At 33.4% G+C, this 18,429-nt stretch overlaps 1 protein-coding gene across 1 annotated transcript; it reads left to right on the top strand.

The window, feature by feature from the left end:
• Positions 1 to 967: 967 nt before the first annotated feature.
• On the top strand, positions 968 to 18,205 carry LOC122006983 (caffeoylshikimate esterase-like). The gene is made up of 8 exons (XM_042562701.1): positions 968 to 1,280; positions 12,938 to 12,967; positions 13,250 to 13,376; positions 13,466 to 13,612; positions 14,042 to 14,172; positions 14,245 to 14,382; positions 14,572 to 14,670; positions 17,771 to 18,205. The coding sequence occupies exons 1-8, from the start codon at positions 978 to 980 to the stop codon at positions 18,002 to 18,004; spliced, it is 1,209 nt and encodes a 402-aa protein (XP_042418635.1). The 5' UTR covers positions 968 to 977; the 3' UTR covers positions 18,005 to 18,205.
• Positions 18,206 to 18,429: the final 224 nt, after the last annotated feature.

Below are 18,429 nucleotides of genomic sequence, written 5' to 3' on the forward strand. Positions count from 1 at the left end.
TTCACACGTTAGGCACCATGTGGTGCTCCCCATCATAATCCACCGACATTAGAAATTTACATCACTATTGTGTTGATTTATTTTATAATGTTGTTGATATGTAACTTTAAGAGTTAAATGATCATATCCCAGATATATATAGGTATGAAGTTACTTCTTGTTTGTGTTCACAAAATTTATTTTTGACTTTTGACCAAAAAAAAATTGATATAACTAATTGAGTTTTATTTATAAGATTTCTCAATATTTGATCTAATAGTACTTGTTGATCAACTTGGAATTTATATATATATATATGAAATGTGTTCTAATAAAATATCAACGTTTAGAGAAGTTAGTTATATCAAATAAAAGTATAATGTACTCATTAATTTATAATCTTTTGATATTGATATTAATTCTACTGGTTGTAGGTATGACAGTAGAAAGAGAATTTTCTACTATGAAAATTATGAAAGACAAGTTACACAATTGAATGAGTCATAGTTTAATGAATGAGAGTTTTATTGTCTAGGAAAAAAAATATTTTTAATAGTTAATAATGAAGCTATTGTACATATATTTCAAAATACTTAAAAGAATAATTGTAAAGTAATTATTTTATAACGTTTTATAATTATAAGATTTATATTTTTTACTTTATTAATTAAATTATATTATTGTTTACAAAACTAAGATCCTATAGTGTAGCGTAGTAATTTTGATTAAATTGAGCTGGTTTATTTTAATAAATTATGATAGTTATGGTTATAACTACATAACTACTACCATAATAATATTTTTAAAATAAAAAATATATTAATACTATTTTAATGTTTATTTAAAAGACATCTTTTTAATTTTTGTAGGGAGGTTAAAACTGAAAATCTATATTTTTTTAACGACAATTGTCCATGATTTATTTATGTATTTGTTTTTATATTCTGGACTTAACCCTATTAAAAAAGAAAACGAAAAAGAAAAGGGGAAAAAAAAATATGATTCACGACCGCTGCTTGCTACTTTATCCTAAGCTTCTGGGTCTTACTTCCTTCATTAGGGCTGGGGTTGGGTCCGCAAGCACAGTAACAAGCACAAGGAGGACGAAGGTGAGCAAAGGAAGAAGGGCCTTGGCCGCAGCGACGATGGCCCTGACTGCCGCCGCCATGGGCTGGGAGGGCGTGGACGATCGTCTTGTGAGGATGGTGACCGAGGCCACTCTTGACCAGGCCCCTGAACGCCGCAGGGTCCGAGACGCCTTTAAGATAATCCAACTTGGGATCGACCACTGCTTGTTCAAGGTTTTCACTCTCGTTATACTTACTTATCTTCGTTATGGGATTAAAGAGAAGGTTACGTCTGAATTTCGGCACCACATTTGTAGTGCCAGCGAATAAGCAAATTATCCTGGGCGTTCCATCATGGCCCAAGGATTGCTAATTAATAGGAAATTGTGCAAGTTGGCTTTCTTAACTGACTTCCCTATGATCAGACTGGCAATTCTTTTAAGTTAGAAAACAATAATAATAGACATAACTTTAAGTGCGCATCACGACAATTAGAAACTCAAGGCTCCCTTTAACTTTAGCTCCCCTTAATCAGGGCATATCTTGAAACCCACATCCTCAAGTTAAGCTACCATAGAGATATTGATTTTATTTTTTGTTAGGATATGTTTACTTGTTGAAATTGTGCAACAATTATGACAAATATATGAAGTATCCCAAAAGAAAAATGAGAGAAACCTTATATATGATCTTGTAAAACCTTATATCATACTTGGTTCTCGCATGATACACCTGATTTTTCGCTAAATAGATGACACTCTAGCTATCACAATACAATTGATTCCACCTTGTTGAACGCTCAATTCTTTGACCAACTCTGTAAGCCATAATATTTTCTTAGCAGCTTCCGCTATTGCCTTGTATTTCGACTCAGTAGTGGATAATGCAACTATAGGTTGTACCATAGACTTTCAACAAATGGGTCCTCCCACAAGAGTGAACACATATCTTGTGCTAGACCTTTGGTCATCCAAATCCACTACATAGTCTGCATCTATATATCCCACAACTAAAGATCACTTGTTGAACATGATACCATAGTCTATAGTATTTCTCAAGTATCTAAAAATCCACTTAACTACATCCTAATGTTGGTGGCTAGGATTTGAAAGAAACTTGCTCACTACACTAACAACATACGACAACATACACCAAATCTGGTATTGTGCAAACCATAGCATACTTCAAACACTCCACTCCACTAGTATATGGAACCTTTGATATGTCTTGAACCTCATCATCTATCTTTGAGCACCGTGCAATGGACAGTTTGAAATAATCAGTGTTCGAAATATCGCCCTAGGCGGCCGCCTAGGTGCCGCACAAATCGTGCCGGAAACTAGCCAGGCGGGTGACCTAGGCGGTCCTCGGTGGCCCTCACTAGGCTTCGGCGGGCTCGGCGGACCTCGATATTTTTGGCATATTTTTAGGCTTTTAATACTAAATCCTAATTTGCACAAGGCTCTTCAACTTCTCTCATCGCCGGCTCTTCGACTTCTCTCATCGCCGGCTCTTCATCTTCTCTCATCGCGGCTTCGGCTTCGTCGCTTCCGGTAAGTTTTTATTTTTGTTTCTCTTAATTTGTTTTGTTTCTGCTATTTTTATTTTGTTTCTCCTCATGATTCGTCGTCGCGGCAACTCTCCAGCGGCGCCAAACGTGTCACAGGGTGTCCAGCGCCGCTGGAAGCATCGCCGGACGCGTCCGGCGAAGTCCTGCGTTGCTTCCACGACGATAACGGTGTTGCTGGAAGCAGCATCGGACTTCGCTGGATGCGCCAGAGATGCTTTCGGCGACGCCAGATGCCTCCCGCAAGGCATCCGGTGGCGTCCGCACCGTCGCCGCGAGTTTTAACGCTTTGTTACTGTGCATAAATTTTTTTAGGATTTAATAAAATAAAACAATTCCTAACCGGGATAATTTCAATAATAGGGTTCATAAAGCCTAATTAAATTATCCCAATTATATATATATATTTTAAATTTTTAAATTTTAATTTTTATAATAAATATTATTAATTTATATAAACAAATTTAAATATATAAAAATTATATATAAAATTCTAATAAACATAATTAATTTATATAATCAGATTTAAATATATAAATAATATATTTAAAATTAAATTTTTTAATAAATATTATTAATTTAGATAACAGATTTAAAAATTATATTTAAAATTTAAAAATTTCTAATAAATATTATCATTTATCAATTATCAGATTTAAAAATATAAAAATTATATTTAAAATTTAAAAAATTCTAATACATATTAATATTATTAATTTATATAAATCAGATTTTTAAATTTTATATATTATTAATTTATATTAATCAGATTTATAACTATTAAAATTTAAAAAATTCTAATAAATATTATTAATTTATATTAATCAGATTTATAAGTATTAAAATTATATTAAAATTTTAAAAATTCTAATAAATATTATTAATTTATATAAATCAGTTTTAAAAATATAAAAATTAAATTAAAATTTTAAAAATTCCAATAAACATTATTAATTTATATAAAACAGATTTAAAAATTTTAAAAAATATATTAAAAATATATTTTTTTAATAAATATCTAATAAATTTTATTAATTAGATTAAGATATATAAAAAAAAATTCTCAGACTTGTTAATGTTATATTTTGTATCATATGGTATAATTTAATTTTATTATCATATTATGTTGTTATATATACTTTTTTCAGGTCATCTATTATTATAATGGCAAGCAATCCATCTTCGACAGTGCTGTCACTCAACCCGAATCCGGGATTTTTAGAAGAAAGTTAAATGACATTGGATGGGAGTTTGGGATATTGATTGATCCTAAGAACCTCGACAAAATTAATGCAAATTATGTGGAAAAACAATGTCAGGGGAGTGTATAGGATCAAGGAGCACATTGGAAATATACCTGGAAATGTATCTGGTCGTCAAAAAGCATCTCAAGAAGACAAAAATAAGTGCAAACATGCTATTTTAGAAGGGAGAAACAGAAAGAAGAACAAAATAATGGAAGAACAAAGTTGTAGAGCAGAGGTGTCTATTTCTCTAGACGAAGAAGGTCTTGAAATTGAAGGGATGGTCGGAATTAAAAAAGCTCTTCCACTTGGCCCCATGAATAGATATGCATTAGTAATTGCTCCAGAAAATGTAAGTTCAAGTGCGAGTAAAGTGTTTCGACAAAAAAATATAAATGAACCTCTTTTCAAAGAGAGAACTCAACAAGTTCAACAATATGTTAGGAGATGAGTTTATGAAAATGGAATCTCATTCAATACTGTTGATAATGATAGCTTCAAGCAATGAATGGAGGTAGTGGGTCAATTTGGACCAGGATTCAAGCCTCCAACTCAATATCAACTTAGGGAGCCACTGTTGAAAGCCGAAGTTGAAAGAACAAAACAATTGCTGAAGAAACATGAAGAAGAATGGGCAAAGAATGAGTGCTCGATCATGACAGATGCATGGAGTGATAGAAAAAGAAGCATCTTAAATTTGTGTGTTAATTGCAAGGAGGTTCTACATTTTTAGAGTTTAAGGAGTCTTCAGACGAAGCGCATACAGTTGAACTTATTTTTGAGTATGTTGACAAGTGTGTTGAACAAGTAAGAGCTCAGAATATTGGTCAGATTGTAACAAACAATGCCACCAACAATATGGCTGCAGCTAAATTGATGAGAGAAAAGCGATCTGGGATTTTTTAGAGTTCATGTGCAACTCACACGGTTAATCTCATGCTTGAAAGTATTGGCAAACTTCCACGATACAAAAATGTTATTGAGCAAGCCAAGTCTTTTACCATTTTCATCTATGTTCACCATAAGACTTTGTCATTGATGAGAAGTTTCACGAAGAAGAGAGATATAATCTGACCAGGAGTTACCAAATTTGCATCAAATTTCCTCACATTACAAAGTTTGATTAAAAAAAAAGTTAGTTTAAGGGCCATGTTTACAAGTGATACGTGGGAGAAATGTAAATGATCAAAAACAAAGGAAAATTGGCATACTCTACAGTGATAAGGATGAGTTTTTGGAATGGTGTCACTTTGTTTGAAAATATTTGCTCCTTTGGTAAGAGTTCTTCGATTGGTAGATGAAGATAGAAAGCCATCGATGGGGTTTCTATATGGGGAGCTTTTTCAAGCTAAAGAAGATATCAAGGTGGCTCTGAACAACGTGAAATCAAATTATCAGCCTATCATAGTCATTATTGAGTCAAAATGAAAAATAGACTTGATACAGCATTGCATACCACTGCCTTTTTGTTGAATCCTTATTGTTACTATAAAGATAGTTATATTGCTCTTTATGAGGAGGTCACGATGGGGATTTTTGAATGCATGAAAATTTTGCATGCCAATGAGTTAAATCTATGAGATACAATTATTAACAAGGAATTTGCAAAATATAGAGATAAGACTGGGTTATTTGGAAAAACATTGGCAGCAAAAGCATGAGAAAAAAATGATGATACATTTGATCCATGTGCATGGTGGAGTACATACGGTGCTCACACACCCAACTTGCTAAGGGTGACATTGAGGATACTTTCATTAACTACAAGATCATCTGGGTGTGAAAGAAATTGGAGTACATTTGAAGGAGTAAGTTTTAAACTTTCGGTCTTTAATTAAATTAGCTATATTTTTTAACATTTATATTCATATACTAACTATAATATTTACTTTCTTTTTTTTTTAGATTCATACAAAGAAAAGAAATAGGTTGGATGTCAATAGGTTGAACAATCTAGTATTTGTCCAATTTAATGCTAGATTGTTGAACAAACAAAAAAGAGAAAAAGAAAGAAATGTCGATGTCTTTCTTGCAAAAGATGCTTCAAATGCACAAGTTTGGATTGTGGATGGTTGGGAAGATGATAAAGTTGAACTAGGTTCCGGGCTCACTTAGCAAAGGGTTGATGAAGCAAGTGGAGCAGATGAAAATCTACAACCCCGAAGAAGCTCTAGAGTGAGAGAATTTCATGAAGATGTTGCATCTGAAGAAGAAGAGGAGGATCACAATAATGATATTAAGTTTGTGTCTGATGAAGAACAAGTTGTTGAAAATTATGAAGAAGAAGTAGAATAAATATGAGTCTATAAGATATTATTAGTTGTGTAATTTTGAACTCATTTTGTTAATGTATGATTTATGTTATTCAACAATTATATTTTGCTTAGTAGTTCACAATGATATAATCTTGATTTGAACTCTTGCTACTATTTTGATATTTTCTAATGTTTTTCACCACTAAAGTTGTTTTAGCTTATAACAAGATTTTAAAATTCAAGTTGGATATATGGTATACTGTTTACTACATAATCTATGATGACTCACTGCATGTTTGTTCAACTATTTCTTTTGCTCGTATTTACTGAGTCTATTATATTTCCTTTGCACCAAATTGTTGGCTTTCTTTTCTAATTTTTTATTTTTTGGTATTGGAAAGTATGCATTTATGCATACATAGTTAGATCTCCGTTGCTATAAAATTGTTTAAGACAACATTCAGATTTGCATATGACATTGTCCACAGTCCACATAAAATAAGGGATACCGAGGAATCCGTCTGGCGGCGCTTAGTCCCCGCCTAGGTGGCCTAGGCGCTAGGCGCTCGTCTGCCGCCCGACTAGCGCCTAGCGAATTTTAGAACCTTGGAAATAATGCGCCAACGGTGTATTCACAAATTTTGCATTACCCATGTTAAACCTATCTAATAGCTTCGCAATATAACTGCATTGAGATACCCATAATCTCCCAACAGGTTTTGTCCCTATGAATTTCCATTCTAACAATTTTTTTGGTTGCACTCAAATCTTCCTTTTCAAATTCTTTACTCAATAAAATTTTCAATTTATTAACCTCACTCATGGATTGAAATACCGAGTTGTGTCGCTCAAAATAGGCGATATTTATTATTCCGGCGTAGGATCGCCATCAGTACCTACCGGCACCACAGTCACAAGGCCCACGAGGTCGTTATGAGGTTGTGATGGCCTTGTGAGGTCATTGCGAGGTCGATCGTGGCCTTGCGAGATTGCGGAAGGTGTCACGACTTCACATATGCCCTCAACGCCCCCGCGGAGGGTGCCAGGTCGCGAGATCACGACGGGGATTCATGCACAATGATGTAGAAAAAAAACTTAAGATTAAACTTAAACGTTAGGTTAATAATTTTAATCAATTCCTAGCTATAATATTGATACTCTAAATAGGCTTAATCAAAACCTAATAAAATTATCTCATTAATTTTATATATATATATTTTATTTTTGAAAATATATTATAAATTTTTTATTTATTATCATATAGAGGTGTAATGATCTCATATTTTTTCTTTCATTTTTTAAAAAATTATTTTATTTTAAATTTTTGTATCTTTTAATATTTATTTTTTAAAAAAATTAGTATATTTATATTTAAAAAATATTGAAACCATATCGGCATGACACGATACGATACCGAAATCGTATCATTCCGGTCATAAATCAAAACTCCGATACGGCTCGAGATTTTAAACCATGACCGCACTCATACTTTTCGCAACAATCAACATATCATCCACATAAAGTAACGATAAAATAAGAGAATCATCATTAAGGTTTTTCACATAAATGTAATAATCATACTCACATCTTTTATAGTCATCATGAATCATGTAGGAGTCAAATCATTGGTACCATTGCACTACTTCAGCCCATAAAGCGATTTTTTTAATTTACACACTAAGTGCTCCTGCCCATGCTAACTAAACCCTTTGGCCGTGTCATCAATTTGTTCCTCCAAATTACCATGGAGAAAAGCTATTTTTAAGTCTATTTGCTCCAACTGCATATCATAATATGCTACCATAGACAACATTGCCTTGATGGAAATATGTCTGATTATAGGAGAAAAAACTCATCATAGTCAATCTCTTTTCTGAGTAACCCTTTGCTACTAGACAAACCTTGAATTTTTCTTCCTTATTTTCTAATACGACTTCTTTTCTCTCATATACCTATTTGCATCCTATAGTCCTCTTCCTTGCTAGAAGTTCCACCAAATCCCATATTTGGTTCTTATGCAAAGACTCTATCTCCTCCACCATAGCAATCATCCATATATTTTTGTCTGAGCTATTGAAAAGTTGTGGGAACTCTACTACTAGTGATAAGTACATAAGAAACCAAGTCCTCAAAACTATACCTGGTGGGTGGTTTCATGGTACGTCTGGTCGTCTTTGTGGTTGTAGTATGATGCTCCTTATTCTTTAAGCTAGCACTGTTCACCTGCACCACATCCTTATTATTGTTGCACTTTTTTGGCAGTTGTTTTTCATCTCCTTGAGTACGTTGTAACATGACTTTTTCATCAAAGATCACTTCTCTACTAATCACTAATTTGTTTACCTTAGGATCCCAAAGCTTAAAGTCTTTCACCCCTTTTTGATAACCTAGAAAAACACATTGTCTAGAATTTGCAGCCAGCTTCAATCTGCCCTTACTAGAAACATGCATGTTAGCTGGACATCCGAACATTCTCAAATTGGAGTAGTCAGTCTTACTACCTATTCACACCTCCTCTAATACTTTCCCATTTAGCGCTATCCTCGGTGATCTATTAATTAAGAAACATGCTATATTCACTGCCTCTGCCAGAAGTACTTTGTAAGCCCTACATTCAATTTGACATATCCAGCTTTCTTAATTATCATTCTATTTATTTTATTCCACCATTTTGTTGTGGTGTTAAAGTGTCTTTTGATCCAATGCTACTCACAAAATTTTTGAAATTTTGAATCAGTGTACTCAGTGTCATTATCTAATCTATCAACATTTAATTTTTCTTTCTTTACTTCAATTTTCTACATCTTGAACTTTGTAAAAATTTCTAACTTGTGTCGCATGAAGTCACAAAATACATATTTCCTCCACGTGATGCTGATCGGTCTCAGAGATCTGTATGAACATAATCGAATTCCCTTTGTCTTGTGTGACCGTCTTAAATGCATTCCAAGAACACAATAATTGCAAAAATCGAGTTTGCATGTCTTGACAACCTTCAATAAATTTCTTTTATAAAGTTCCATCATTCCACACTATCCCATATATGACCCAGTTGCATATGCCACAAAATTGCATTATTTGATTTGGATTCTACAACGACAACTCCACCTATAATTGTGGTACCTAGCAATTTATAAATGTTTCCAGCTAGTTTTTATTCTTTCATCACTGTCAGAACACCTTTACTCACTTTCATTACTTCACCTATAAATTTATAACTACAACCATTACAATTTAAAGTGTCCAATGAAATCAGATTTTTCCTTAGGTCCGGTGCATGTCTAACTTCGCATAACGTTCTAACCACACCATCAAATATTTTAATTATGATATTTTCCTATTCCAATAACTTTGCAGGATATATCGTTATCTATCAGAATGGAACTTCAATTTACTCACGTGTACATGTCAAACCAATCTTTGTTGGGTGTCATATCATAGGAACATGCTAAATCTGATTTCCAAGTATCTGTCATGTGCTCTAAACTAGATAAAATAGAAAGCATATCACCATCACCGCTATCTGAATTTTTTTCATCCACAATATTGACAGTTTTTCTACATTCACTTTCTTTTTTCCTTGGATAATCCCGCTTAATATGCCCCTTTATCCCACACTTGTAACATGTGATCTTCTTCTTTCTCAATTTAGATCGGGCTCTATTGTTATCCAATCCATTTTGAGATTTTTTCTGCCACATTTTTTGTTACCTCTCACCACAAGTTCTTTACTTTGAGAAATCTCATCACTAGCTTTCTTTCAATAATGAAAGCCCAACAGGGCACTTGTGACATCTTCCAACTTGGGAGCCCCCCTAATCAGAGTTATAACTAAATTTTCATACGTAGGAGATGTTGGTAAAGAATTCAGCAACATCAGCGCCTTTTTTTCCGATCTTTACATCAACCTGTTTCAAATCGCTTATAATCTGATTGAATATGTTGACTCAGATCTGTGTCCTTTGACATCTTAAGCCCAAATAACTTCTACTTAAGATAAATCTTGTTTGTCAATGATGTGGACATATACCAACTTTCAAATTTCTACCAAACTGTCACTGATGATTCGTCATCCATACATGATACATAGTTAGACAAAGCCTAATAGTTGTCACAACCTGCACTTGTAGTTCCTCTCAATTTATCTTCTCCATTCCTTTTGGTTTCTTTTCGTATAATGCCTTCACCATGCCTTGTTACACTAACAGATCCTTAGCCCCCCTCCTCTGCCATAATCAAATTTCACAGATGAAATCCAAGACATGATGACTTGGGCTCTGATACTAATTGTTGAAATCATTTATATGGATATTTTAAGAGTGTTAGCTATTTTATTCGCTAAAATGACATTTTATTCCCTATAATAAGACCAATGATTTATCTCATATATCTAAGTTCATTACACACATCAATCGTGTGATATGGATATTTTAAGAGTGTTAGCTATTTTTAGAAAACCCTAAGGAAACTATTTGGAAAACAATTTAATTTGTCATTTACATTTCATCCACAACTGATGGCCAACTATTTACACTTCATCAAACTAATTGCCAAATTGAGGAGTTGCCCATTCTTGAGTTTATTTATAATAATTTTGTAAATCATTTTACGGGTAAAAGTCTATTTGGGATTGACTATGGGTTTAAAGGTTGTCACTTAATGGATTTGGTATTATATTTATAAGTCATTCCCTTACCTACCACCTTCTACCTTTCAGAGTCAATTGAGAGAGCATATTTGAGAAATGCATCCCTATTTAAGAGAAAATTTGCACTAATGATCTTTATAAAATTCATATAAATTCACATTGTCGAAAAAAGAAATATCATGTAAGAGAGTATGCCCTTATTTGCATTTGTGCGCGAGTGGTTTCCAAAATACGACCACAAGAAACTTCATGCTTTCTCTGCTGGTCTTTTCCATATTAAAAAAGAAAATAAGGGCTCTAATGCTTATATCCTTGGTTTAATTTATAAATTAAACATTAGCTTAATTTTCAATATAGAGGATTTAATATCTTATCAAGGGACATTTGTACCTCCTTTATTTATTGATTTGTCCATAAGTTGTACTCTTGCCACTCCGACTCTAGTTCTGCCTCTCTCTCGATGCAATTGACCTATATGATTGAGATGGTCACTGATACATAAGTAACACTAACTTCTTATGGAAGCACTATAAGGTACTTAGTTCACTACACTGGTCTCCTATGTGTTTAAGATACATCGATTATAGAAAAAAAAAGAGACAATAAAGTCATCTCTTACAGAAACACTCACTGTTTGTCCACTCCGTACTCCATACCTATGCGAGGTGTTGTAGAAATTGACAGAACATCTTGTTCCCTTACTCTATGGAGTTACATTTCTCTTGGTGGGGTAGAATATTGTAGTTAGGTTTTATTTAAAAGATTGTTTAGATTTATTTCAGAGTTCGTATAAATTTTAAAAAAGGTTTGTTAAGATTTATTTGAGAATTTGTTAAAAATTTTAGGTAAGTCTTATTTTTTATGAAGAACCGGTCTCATATTTATAGAAGAGGTTAGGATTCCTTGCGCTGGATCATGTTTGAATTAATAATATTTTCGCTCTTTTGGCGAGTTGAGTTGTTTGTTGTGCTACACCAGGACTTTTAAATTTGGTAAAAGTTTAATGGCTATTTTAGTTTGCTCATTCTTTTAATTTGACAAGTGTATATTGGGATTATTGAGATATTTCTTTTCTGATTTAGGTAGTATTAAGTCTATAAAAGGCATTTGTGTTTATGCATCTTTCAGCTTTCAATTAGTAAAATATTTTACTTTTAATTTGTGTGAGGCTCTTAATTTTGTCCTTTTTTTTAATGATTTGAGGGTTCAATTTTGATGCTAGTTTAGCATTAGGTCCTACGAAAACAAGCACAGTAAAGTATTTTGCTCCTAGCCATCTCCAGCAATTATTTTCTTGATGAAAGGCAACCAATTCCTCAAGCACACCTTCAGGATGATAATAACCACCACATAATAAAATGCCCACATAATAAAGTGACTAAGAGGAATATGAGCATAAAGTATCTTGACATTAGTTAGAATCTGTCTACAAGAGTAGGAACATAAAATATCTCAATATTAGTCACAATATTGTGCAGATTTGGTTGACATTATGACATAGTCAGTAGTGATAATGTTATCCTGGCACTAGATATTTTTTAATTGAGTCCTTATGGTTGTGATTTGTGATGTTTATCATATTACAGATGTGTTATTATTGCTAGGTTTATTGAATAATAATGATCCAGATTGTTACTTTTGTATACCAATCTCCTTGATTCCTAGAATTAAAATAGGAAAAATAGGAGGTAATTAATTTTCCATACTAGTACAATTTTTTTTTAACAAATAAATGTCTTCTGAAGAGTTACGATGTGAACATTCTCTTGCATGGGTTTTAAGTTTAACCATGCAAAGGTGGGTATTCTATGCTAAAATAAATTCTAAAGAAATATTTGAATCACGTAATATTTTACCTAAGACTTAAACTTGTTTGTTTGTTATGCTTAACACGTGAATCATAGTTTATTGATTACATTAAATGATTTTAGTCTAATTATGCACCACAATAATGTAAAGTAGAGGCCCTGCATTCCAATCCATTCCATTGGAACTACTTGATTCTTTGAATTATTTTTTTTTCTGCTTTTCTTTTTTCATTGCAGATTTGATATTTGTGAATTTTAGTTTCATAATTTTTATTGGTTTTGATGCAACTGTGCATTTACCATTTTGGATTGGAAAACTAAACCATTGGTGGGGGAGAGCTCTCACTACTTTGTTTTCCTTCATTGCAGGCCCAATACCTGGGAATTAGAATGGAAGAGGTATTATACTTCCTATTAGCATTACTTTATTACCCATTGCACTCATAACTGTCCCTACTCGGTCATATCGATCTTATTGAAGAACTTTATTTTAGTGCAGCAGTTCAAAATATTTTTAGTTCTTCTTTAGAAGGGCCCTAATGTTAATGGAAAAAGACTGAAAATTTTGCAAGCGCTTAGAAATTTACCTTTTCTTTTCCCCTTTTTAGGCTTGTATAAAATTTTATGGACCAGACTGATACACTTAAGTTTGTTGATACTAATTAATTTCTCCCTATGTAGTCATATGAGGTAAACTCAAGAGGCATTGAGATCTTCAAGAAAAGTTGGTTTCCAGAACATTGTAGATTAAAGGGCCTTGTTTGTTTCTGTCATGGCTATGGAGACACTTGTACATTTTTTTTTGAAGGTGTTTGCTCTACTGCAGACTTACTATATTAGCAAAGAATATGATCCTAAGTTGTGATTTTAGCACACAAATTCATCCTTTTTTCCTAGGGATTTCAAAGAAGATTGCATCAGCTGGATATGGAGTCTTTGCAATGGATTACCCTGGATTTGGTCTTTCTGAAGGACTGCATGGATATATACCAAGTTTTGATTTACTCGTGGATGACGTAATAGAGTGCTTCTCAAGAATTAAAGGTAGGTTGTGCTTTTCCAAGGATTTTTATAGTTCACTTTGTTGATTGACAGGGATTACCACAGTTGTTCTCCCAAGTTAGATCCTTTGAATTTATATCAAAATTTCATGGGGATACAATATTAATCTGATTTATAATCATACTTATTTTCTAATGCTAGTGCATTTACAGCATTATGATGTATGGCCCGAGCCCCACACTTCAGAATTACACTTATTGATGTATGGCCTCACCTTCGGTTTCCAAGTCAAAAAATAAGCCAAGAATTTATACACGCACACATATATATGGATGATAACATAATATCAGCTTCATCTGTCGAAATATTTTGACATTGTCCATTTAACAACTGAAATAGTGAGGACATTTTTGCCTCTTGATGTACTCCCTTATATTGTTTATTTAACTGTTCACATCTATGATCTTCCAGAGAACCCTGAATACCAAGGGCTTCCCAGCTTTCTATTTGGGCAGTCTATGGGTGGGGCGGTTGCCCTGAAAGTGCATTTCAAACAACCTTGTTTTTGGGATGGTGCTATTTTAGTTGCACCAATGTGCAAGGTATTCATGCCTCATTTACTAAATATCTCAGAGGCCTACAATTTCTCACTTATGTAGCATTTTGAATGTTAGATGGCAGACAATGTTGTTCCACCTTGGCCTGTTCAGCAAATTCTAATTTGCATGGCAAAAGTTCTTCCAAGAGTGAAGTTAGTCCCTCAGAAAGATTTAGCTGAGATGGCATTTAAGGATATAAAAAAACGAAAACAGGTTCATTTTCAATTATGATGACCATTGTATAAATAATTCACTTGTGCTATACTTCTAGGAAGAGGTTAATGAGGGCACACCTTTGATGGAGTATACATTTGCTACAGTTAGAACTGGTTTTATCCTTTTTTTCTATAACTGATATATAAATCTGTTAGCTTATGTGGTTTGATGCCTTGTTGGATGCAGTGCTCCTATAATGTTATTGCTTACAAGGATAAACCACGGTTGAGAACAGCTTTAGAGATGCTTAAAACTACACAAGAGATTGAACGCCGATTAGAGGAAGTATGTGTTACTTACCTTTTTCTTAAATTTTGGATTCTCAAATAGTGAATCTTGTTGGATTATGTTAAAGTAATTTGTTGTTTCATAAATAGAAAGACTCACCTTGGATGTTTAACTAGAGTACCCTTTGAATATTTTGCATAATTTTCATGGTAATTTTTTAGAAATTGACTCAGCTACAATGTCCACCACCGGAAAACATGAACAAGTCATGGTACAAGTTTTATGCATTCAGTCATTGGCTATTAAAGTACTAAACTAATATCTAAATAAGCCTACTTGTGTAGAAAAATCATTTCATGTGTTGGGTTTGAGCTAATTAATTGAAGTATACTTGTCGACAAATGAAAGGGGTGTATTAAAAAGAAAAATAGTTAAATTGGTCCTTTGCTATCATCAGCTTTTAGGATAAGTGGTTAATTAATTGTATGGCTGAAGCTTAAGAAGTTCTTGTACAAACTAAAATACTGAGAGTTTAATTGAGCTTGGTTTGGGAGTTTAGCTTAACCTTTTTTAGTATGTCATGACCAAAAGTATGAATCACTCACTCCAACTCATTTCTCAGTCAAGAATTATATTCTTTTGTTGTTTATATGGATAATATAATATTAGTATGGGTTGACTACACCGGAATTGCACAATTGAAACATTTTCTTCACGATACAAGTATGTACTTAATATGCTTGAAGCTTGAAGAAGTTGACATATAAGAAACTAAATCAATAGATCATCCTAGGATTTCAATATTAGATTAGTACCATGATAATGAGAGCCACTAATTGACCCTTAGAAGGCAAACCTTACTTCGCCCTAGGTCATGACCAAGGCTACAAGGAGGCAACCTATATTTGATTATTAGGTACTCTTAGGAAGCAACCTTCTTTTCTATAAGAGCAATAGAAAAAGAACAACAATCATGGCGACCGAGCGTAGAGGTAAAATATAAAACCATGACCCTAAGAATGTATGAGCTCATTTTGGCTAAGCATTTGATGATTGAGATAGGATGCACACTTGCAGAGTCACTAAAGCTTTACTGCAATAAAGAAACTTGATGCATGTAGTCTCGAATCCTGTGTTTCATGAGAGGACAAAAGTGTGTGTATATATATATAAACAATGATCAGAGTCAGAATGCAATCAAATGAGATCCTTTTATTACTTCTAATAATCAAATAATATATTTAAACCGCTTAAAGGAAATGTTATGGGCTAATTAGACTTGTATGTAAACATATAAGATGTAAGGGGTCTATTTGTAATGTTCCATATCTTCAATAATGGTTATATATAGGTATTAGGTAGAGAGGAATACCTTGGGTTTCAAGGTTGGAATAATTCTCCTCTATCCTAACACAGGCCATGGTTTAAGAAGTGTCCTCTCTATTCACAAAAGGCGAAGCATTAAAGGACTTCAATGCTTTGCAAACTATAGCCAAAGTTGGTTCATACAGAATGGGAAAGATAGAAAAGATTAAAGATCTCCTAGCCGTTTGTTGCTTACCGACAACAGTAGCCTTTTCCACCTGTGCCTTCTTTTTGTGGAAACAGATCCTCATTGGCTGTGATGGTTGGTTGGGTCACGCCAACTGCACTTTTTGAGTAATAGATCTGTATTACTAAAATCCTATAAGAAAGGCAATTACCAGCTAGATATGAACTGTCAAGCCTTAACCAGTTTTACATATTACACTACTCCTTAGTGGCTACTATAAATTGTTCCAGTTATTGATTATCACAGCCTTGGCGCAACGGTAAAGTTGTTGCCATGTGATCAAAAGGTCATGGGTTCAAATCCGGGAAACAGTCTCTTGCAAAAAGCAGGGTAAGACTGCGTACAATGGATCCTTCCCCAGGATCCCGCATGACGGGAGCTTCATGCACCGGGCTGCCCTTTTTATTAATTATCACACAATTGTTAAGTTGGATTTTGCATTTTTTTGTTGTATAATAAAAACTAATTCTAAGGTTTCAAAACTTTGGAAAAGCTATCCAACATGTGTTTGACCTGGAGTATGAAATTATGCATGAGAGCTCATTGGAATTGAGTTAGGAGTAAGAAATCTTTTTCTTTTTGGCTATATGTTGGACGGTCTGGGATTCTTGTTGGTTTTGATTTTCCGTGTTTTTTTATTGAGATACGGGGGAAACATTCTTCTTGTTCCTGATCAATTTTAATTCCGATGAAGTACAATCTAACCTCTTTTATATTATTGTATGTAAAAAATTGTGTGTTCAATCTTAGAGGAAAGGTAATCATTTTGGTGACAGAAATTTGTAACTCTGTCCAGGACCAAAATATCATATAACTAAGTGTTGATTTCTTGGTTTTTGTTTGAATGCTTAGTAGTTATCCAAAATGTAATTCTCATTTAAATATGGCCTTCACTAGCAAACTGACATATGTTTGGTTTTTCAAACTTCCAATATCCTGTTTCTTCCTGAGGTTGCCAACGTTTATTAGAGAATGCTAAATTTTTACCACGGAAACTATGCCTGAAGGTTTCCTAAAGCTTAGGTAGGCAAATACATATCCTTGTGCTGACTGTTAAACGACACCTGCCCAATTAATTATACTGAAACTGAGTCTTGAGAAAAATGCCTTATTCCTCATAGTCAAAATAATGCAGTATGTCACCGACATGATTCATCTTTAGTTTATCTTATGTTGTTTTTTATTTGGAGTGGATGATGTAAAAGGGAAATGATAGTTTAGGTGTAGAGAAAGAAGAGAGAGATCGTGTGCTAATTTATTTACACTATTTCTCTTATCTTGTTTACTCGATGAAGTTAAATGAAGTGAAATATTCTTGCTTATCTAAGACAATGAGCCCTGTAAATGAAATAGAGATGGTTGCAATTAAATTTTTCCTCTTTCTTTCTACGTAAACAAGAGAAATGGATTACATGATTTCATTTCCTTCATTTTTTTTATATCTATCTACCCATGTAAACAAAATGTTATTCTTTCCCATTGGAAATGGGTGTCAAACACAGTTTTTTCCTCAGCCGGGAGGTTGCACAGATGTTTGAACCTTTTAAGCACAATTTATAAAAATGTTAGTTTCTTTGTTGAGACCAAGTTATGTTCCTGTTCCAGGTTTCCCTCCCCATGATAATTCTACATGGTGAGGCTGATGTTGTAACAGAACCTTCTGTGAGCAAGGCTCTGTATGAAAAGGCAAGTAGCGCAGACAAAAAAATGCACTTGTATGAAGGTGCATATCATTCAATCCTAGAAGGTGAATCAGATGAGATGATCTTTAAAGTTCTTGATGATATTATATCTTGGCTGGAGGAACAGTGCCGTAAAAGATACACTGAAAGTTCATAATATAATATGATCCCTGTCACTGTCTTCCTTTTCGTGCCAAATATATTTTTAAGTCAATTTCTTTATTATGAGTATGAAAAGGTTGCCATCTGCAACTTGTATGTTGCATTTAGGTGCTTTATTTTATGATTGTGATAAACGGCTATTCCAAGTTAAATGTATCATTCTCATTCATAGATGGTGTTTTTGCTTCCATGTGAATTACTGATCTATTTCTCAAATATTATTGTGACATAACTTTTACCCTTTTTTTTAAAAGCTGATTGAGTTAAGTATATTGGGGTTGAGCGGAAGAAATGAATTATTTAAAAACATTTTATATTTTAAAGCCTATTCAAGTTATTATTAGTGTTTATATTTAATATTGTTTCATTGTAGATTGTGTAGAATCATATATAGCCCGCTAGAGGCTGGTGGAATAAAGG

The sequence above is a fragment of the Zingiber officinale genome, chromosome 7B (assembly GCF_018446385.1).
Source record: "Zingiber officinale cultivar Zhangliang chromosome 7B, Zo_v1.1, whole genome shotgun sequence".
NCBI lineage: Eukaryota > Viridiplantae > Streptophyta > Magnoliopsida > Zingiberales > Zingiberaceae > Zingiber > Zingiber officinale.

Excerpts from the sequence above, each read along its gene's own strand:
- LOC122006983 (XM_042562701.1), top strand. The coding sequence starts at position 978 with ATGATTCACGACCGCTGCTTGCTACTTTATCCTAAGCTTCTGGGTCTT. Across the intron at positions 12,968-13,249 it reads TGGGAATTAGAATGGAAGAG|TCATATGAGGTAAACTCAAG; the intron begins GTATTATACTTC and ends CTCCCTATGTAG. Across the intron at positions 13,377-13,465 it reads TTGTACATTTTTTTTTGAAG|GGATTTCAAAGAAGATTGCA; the intron begins GTGTTTGCTCTA and ends CTTTTTTCCTAG.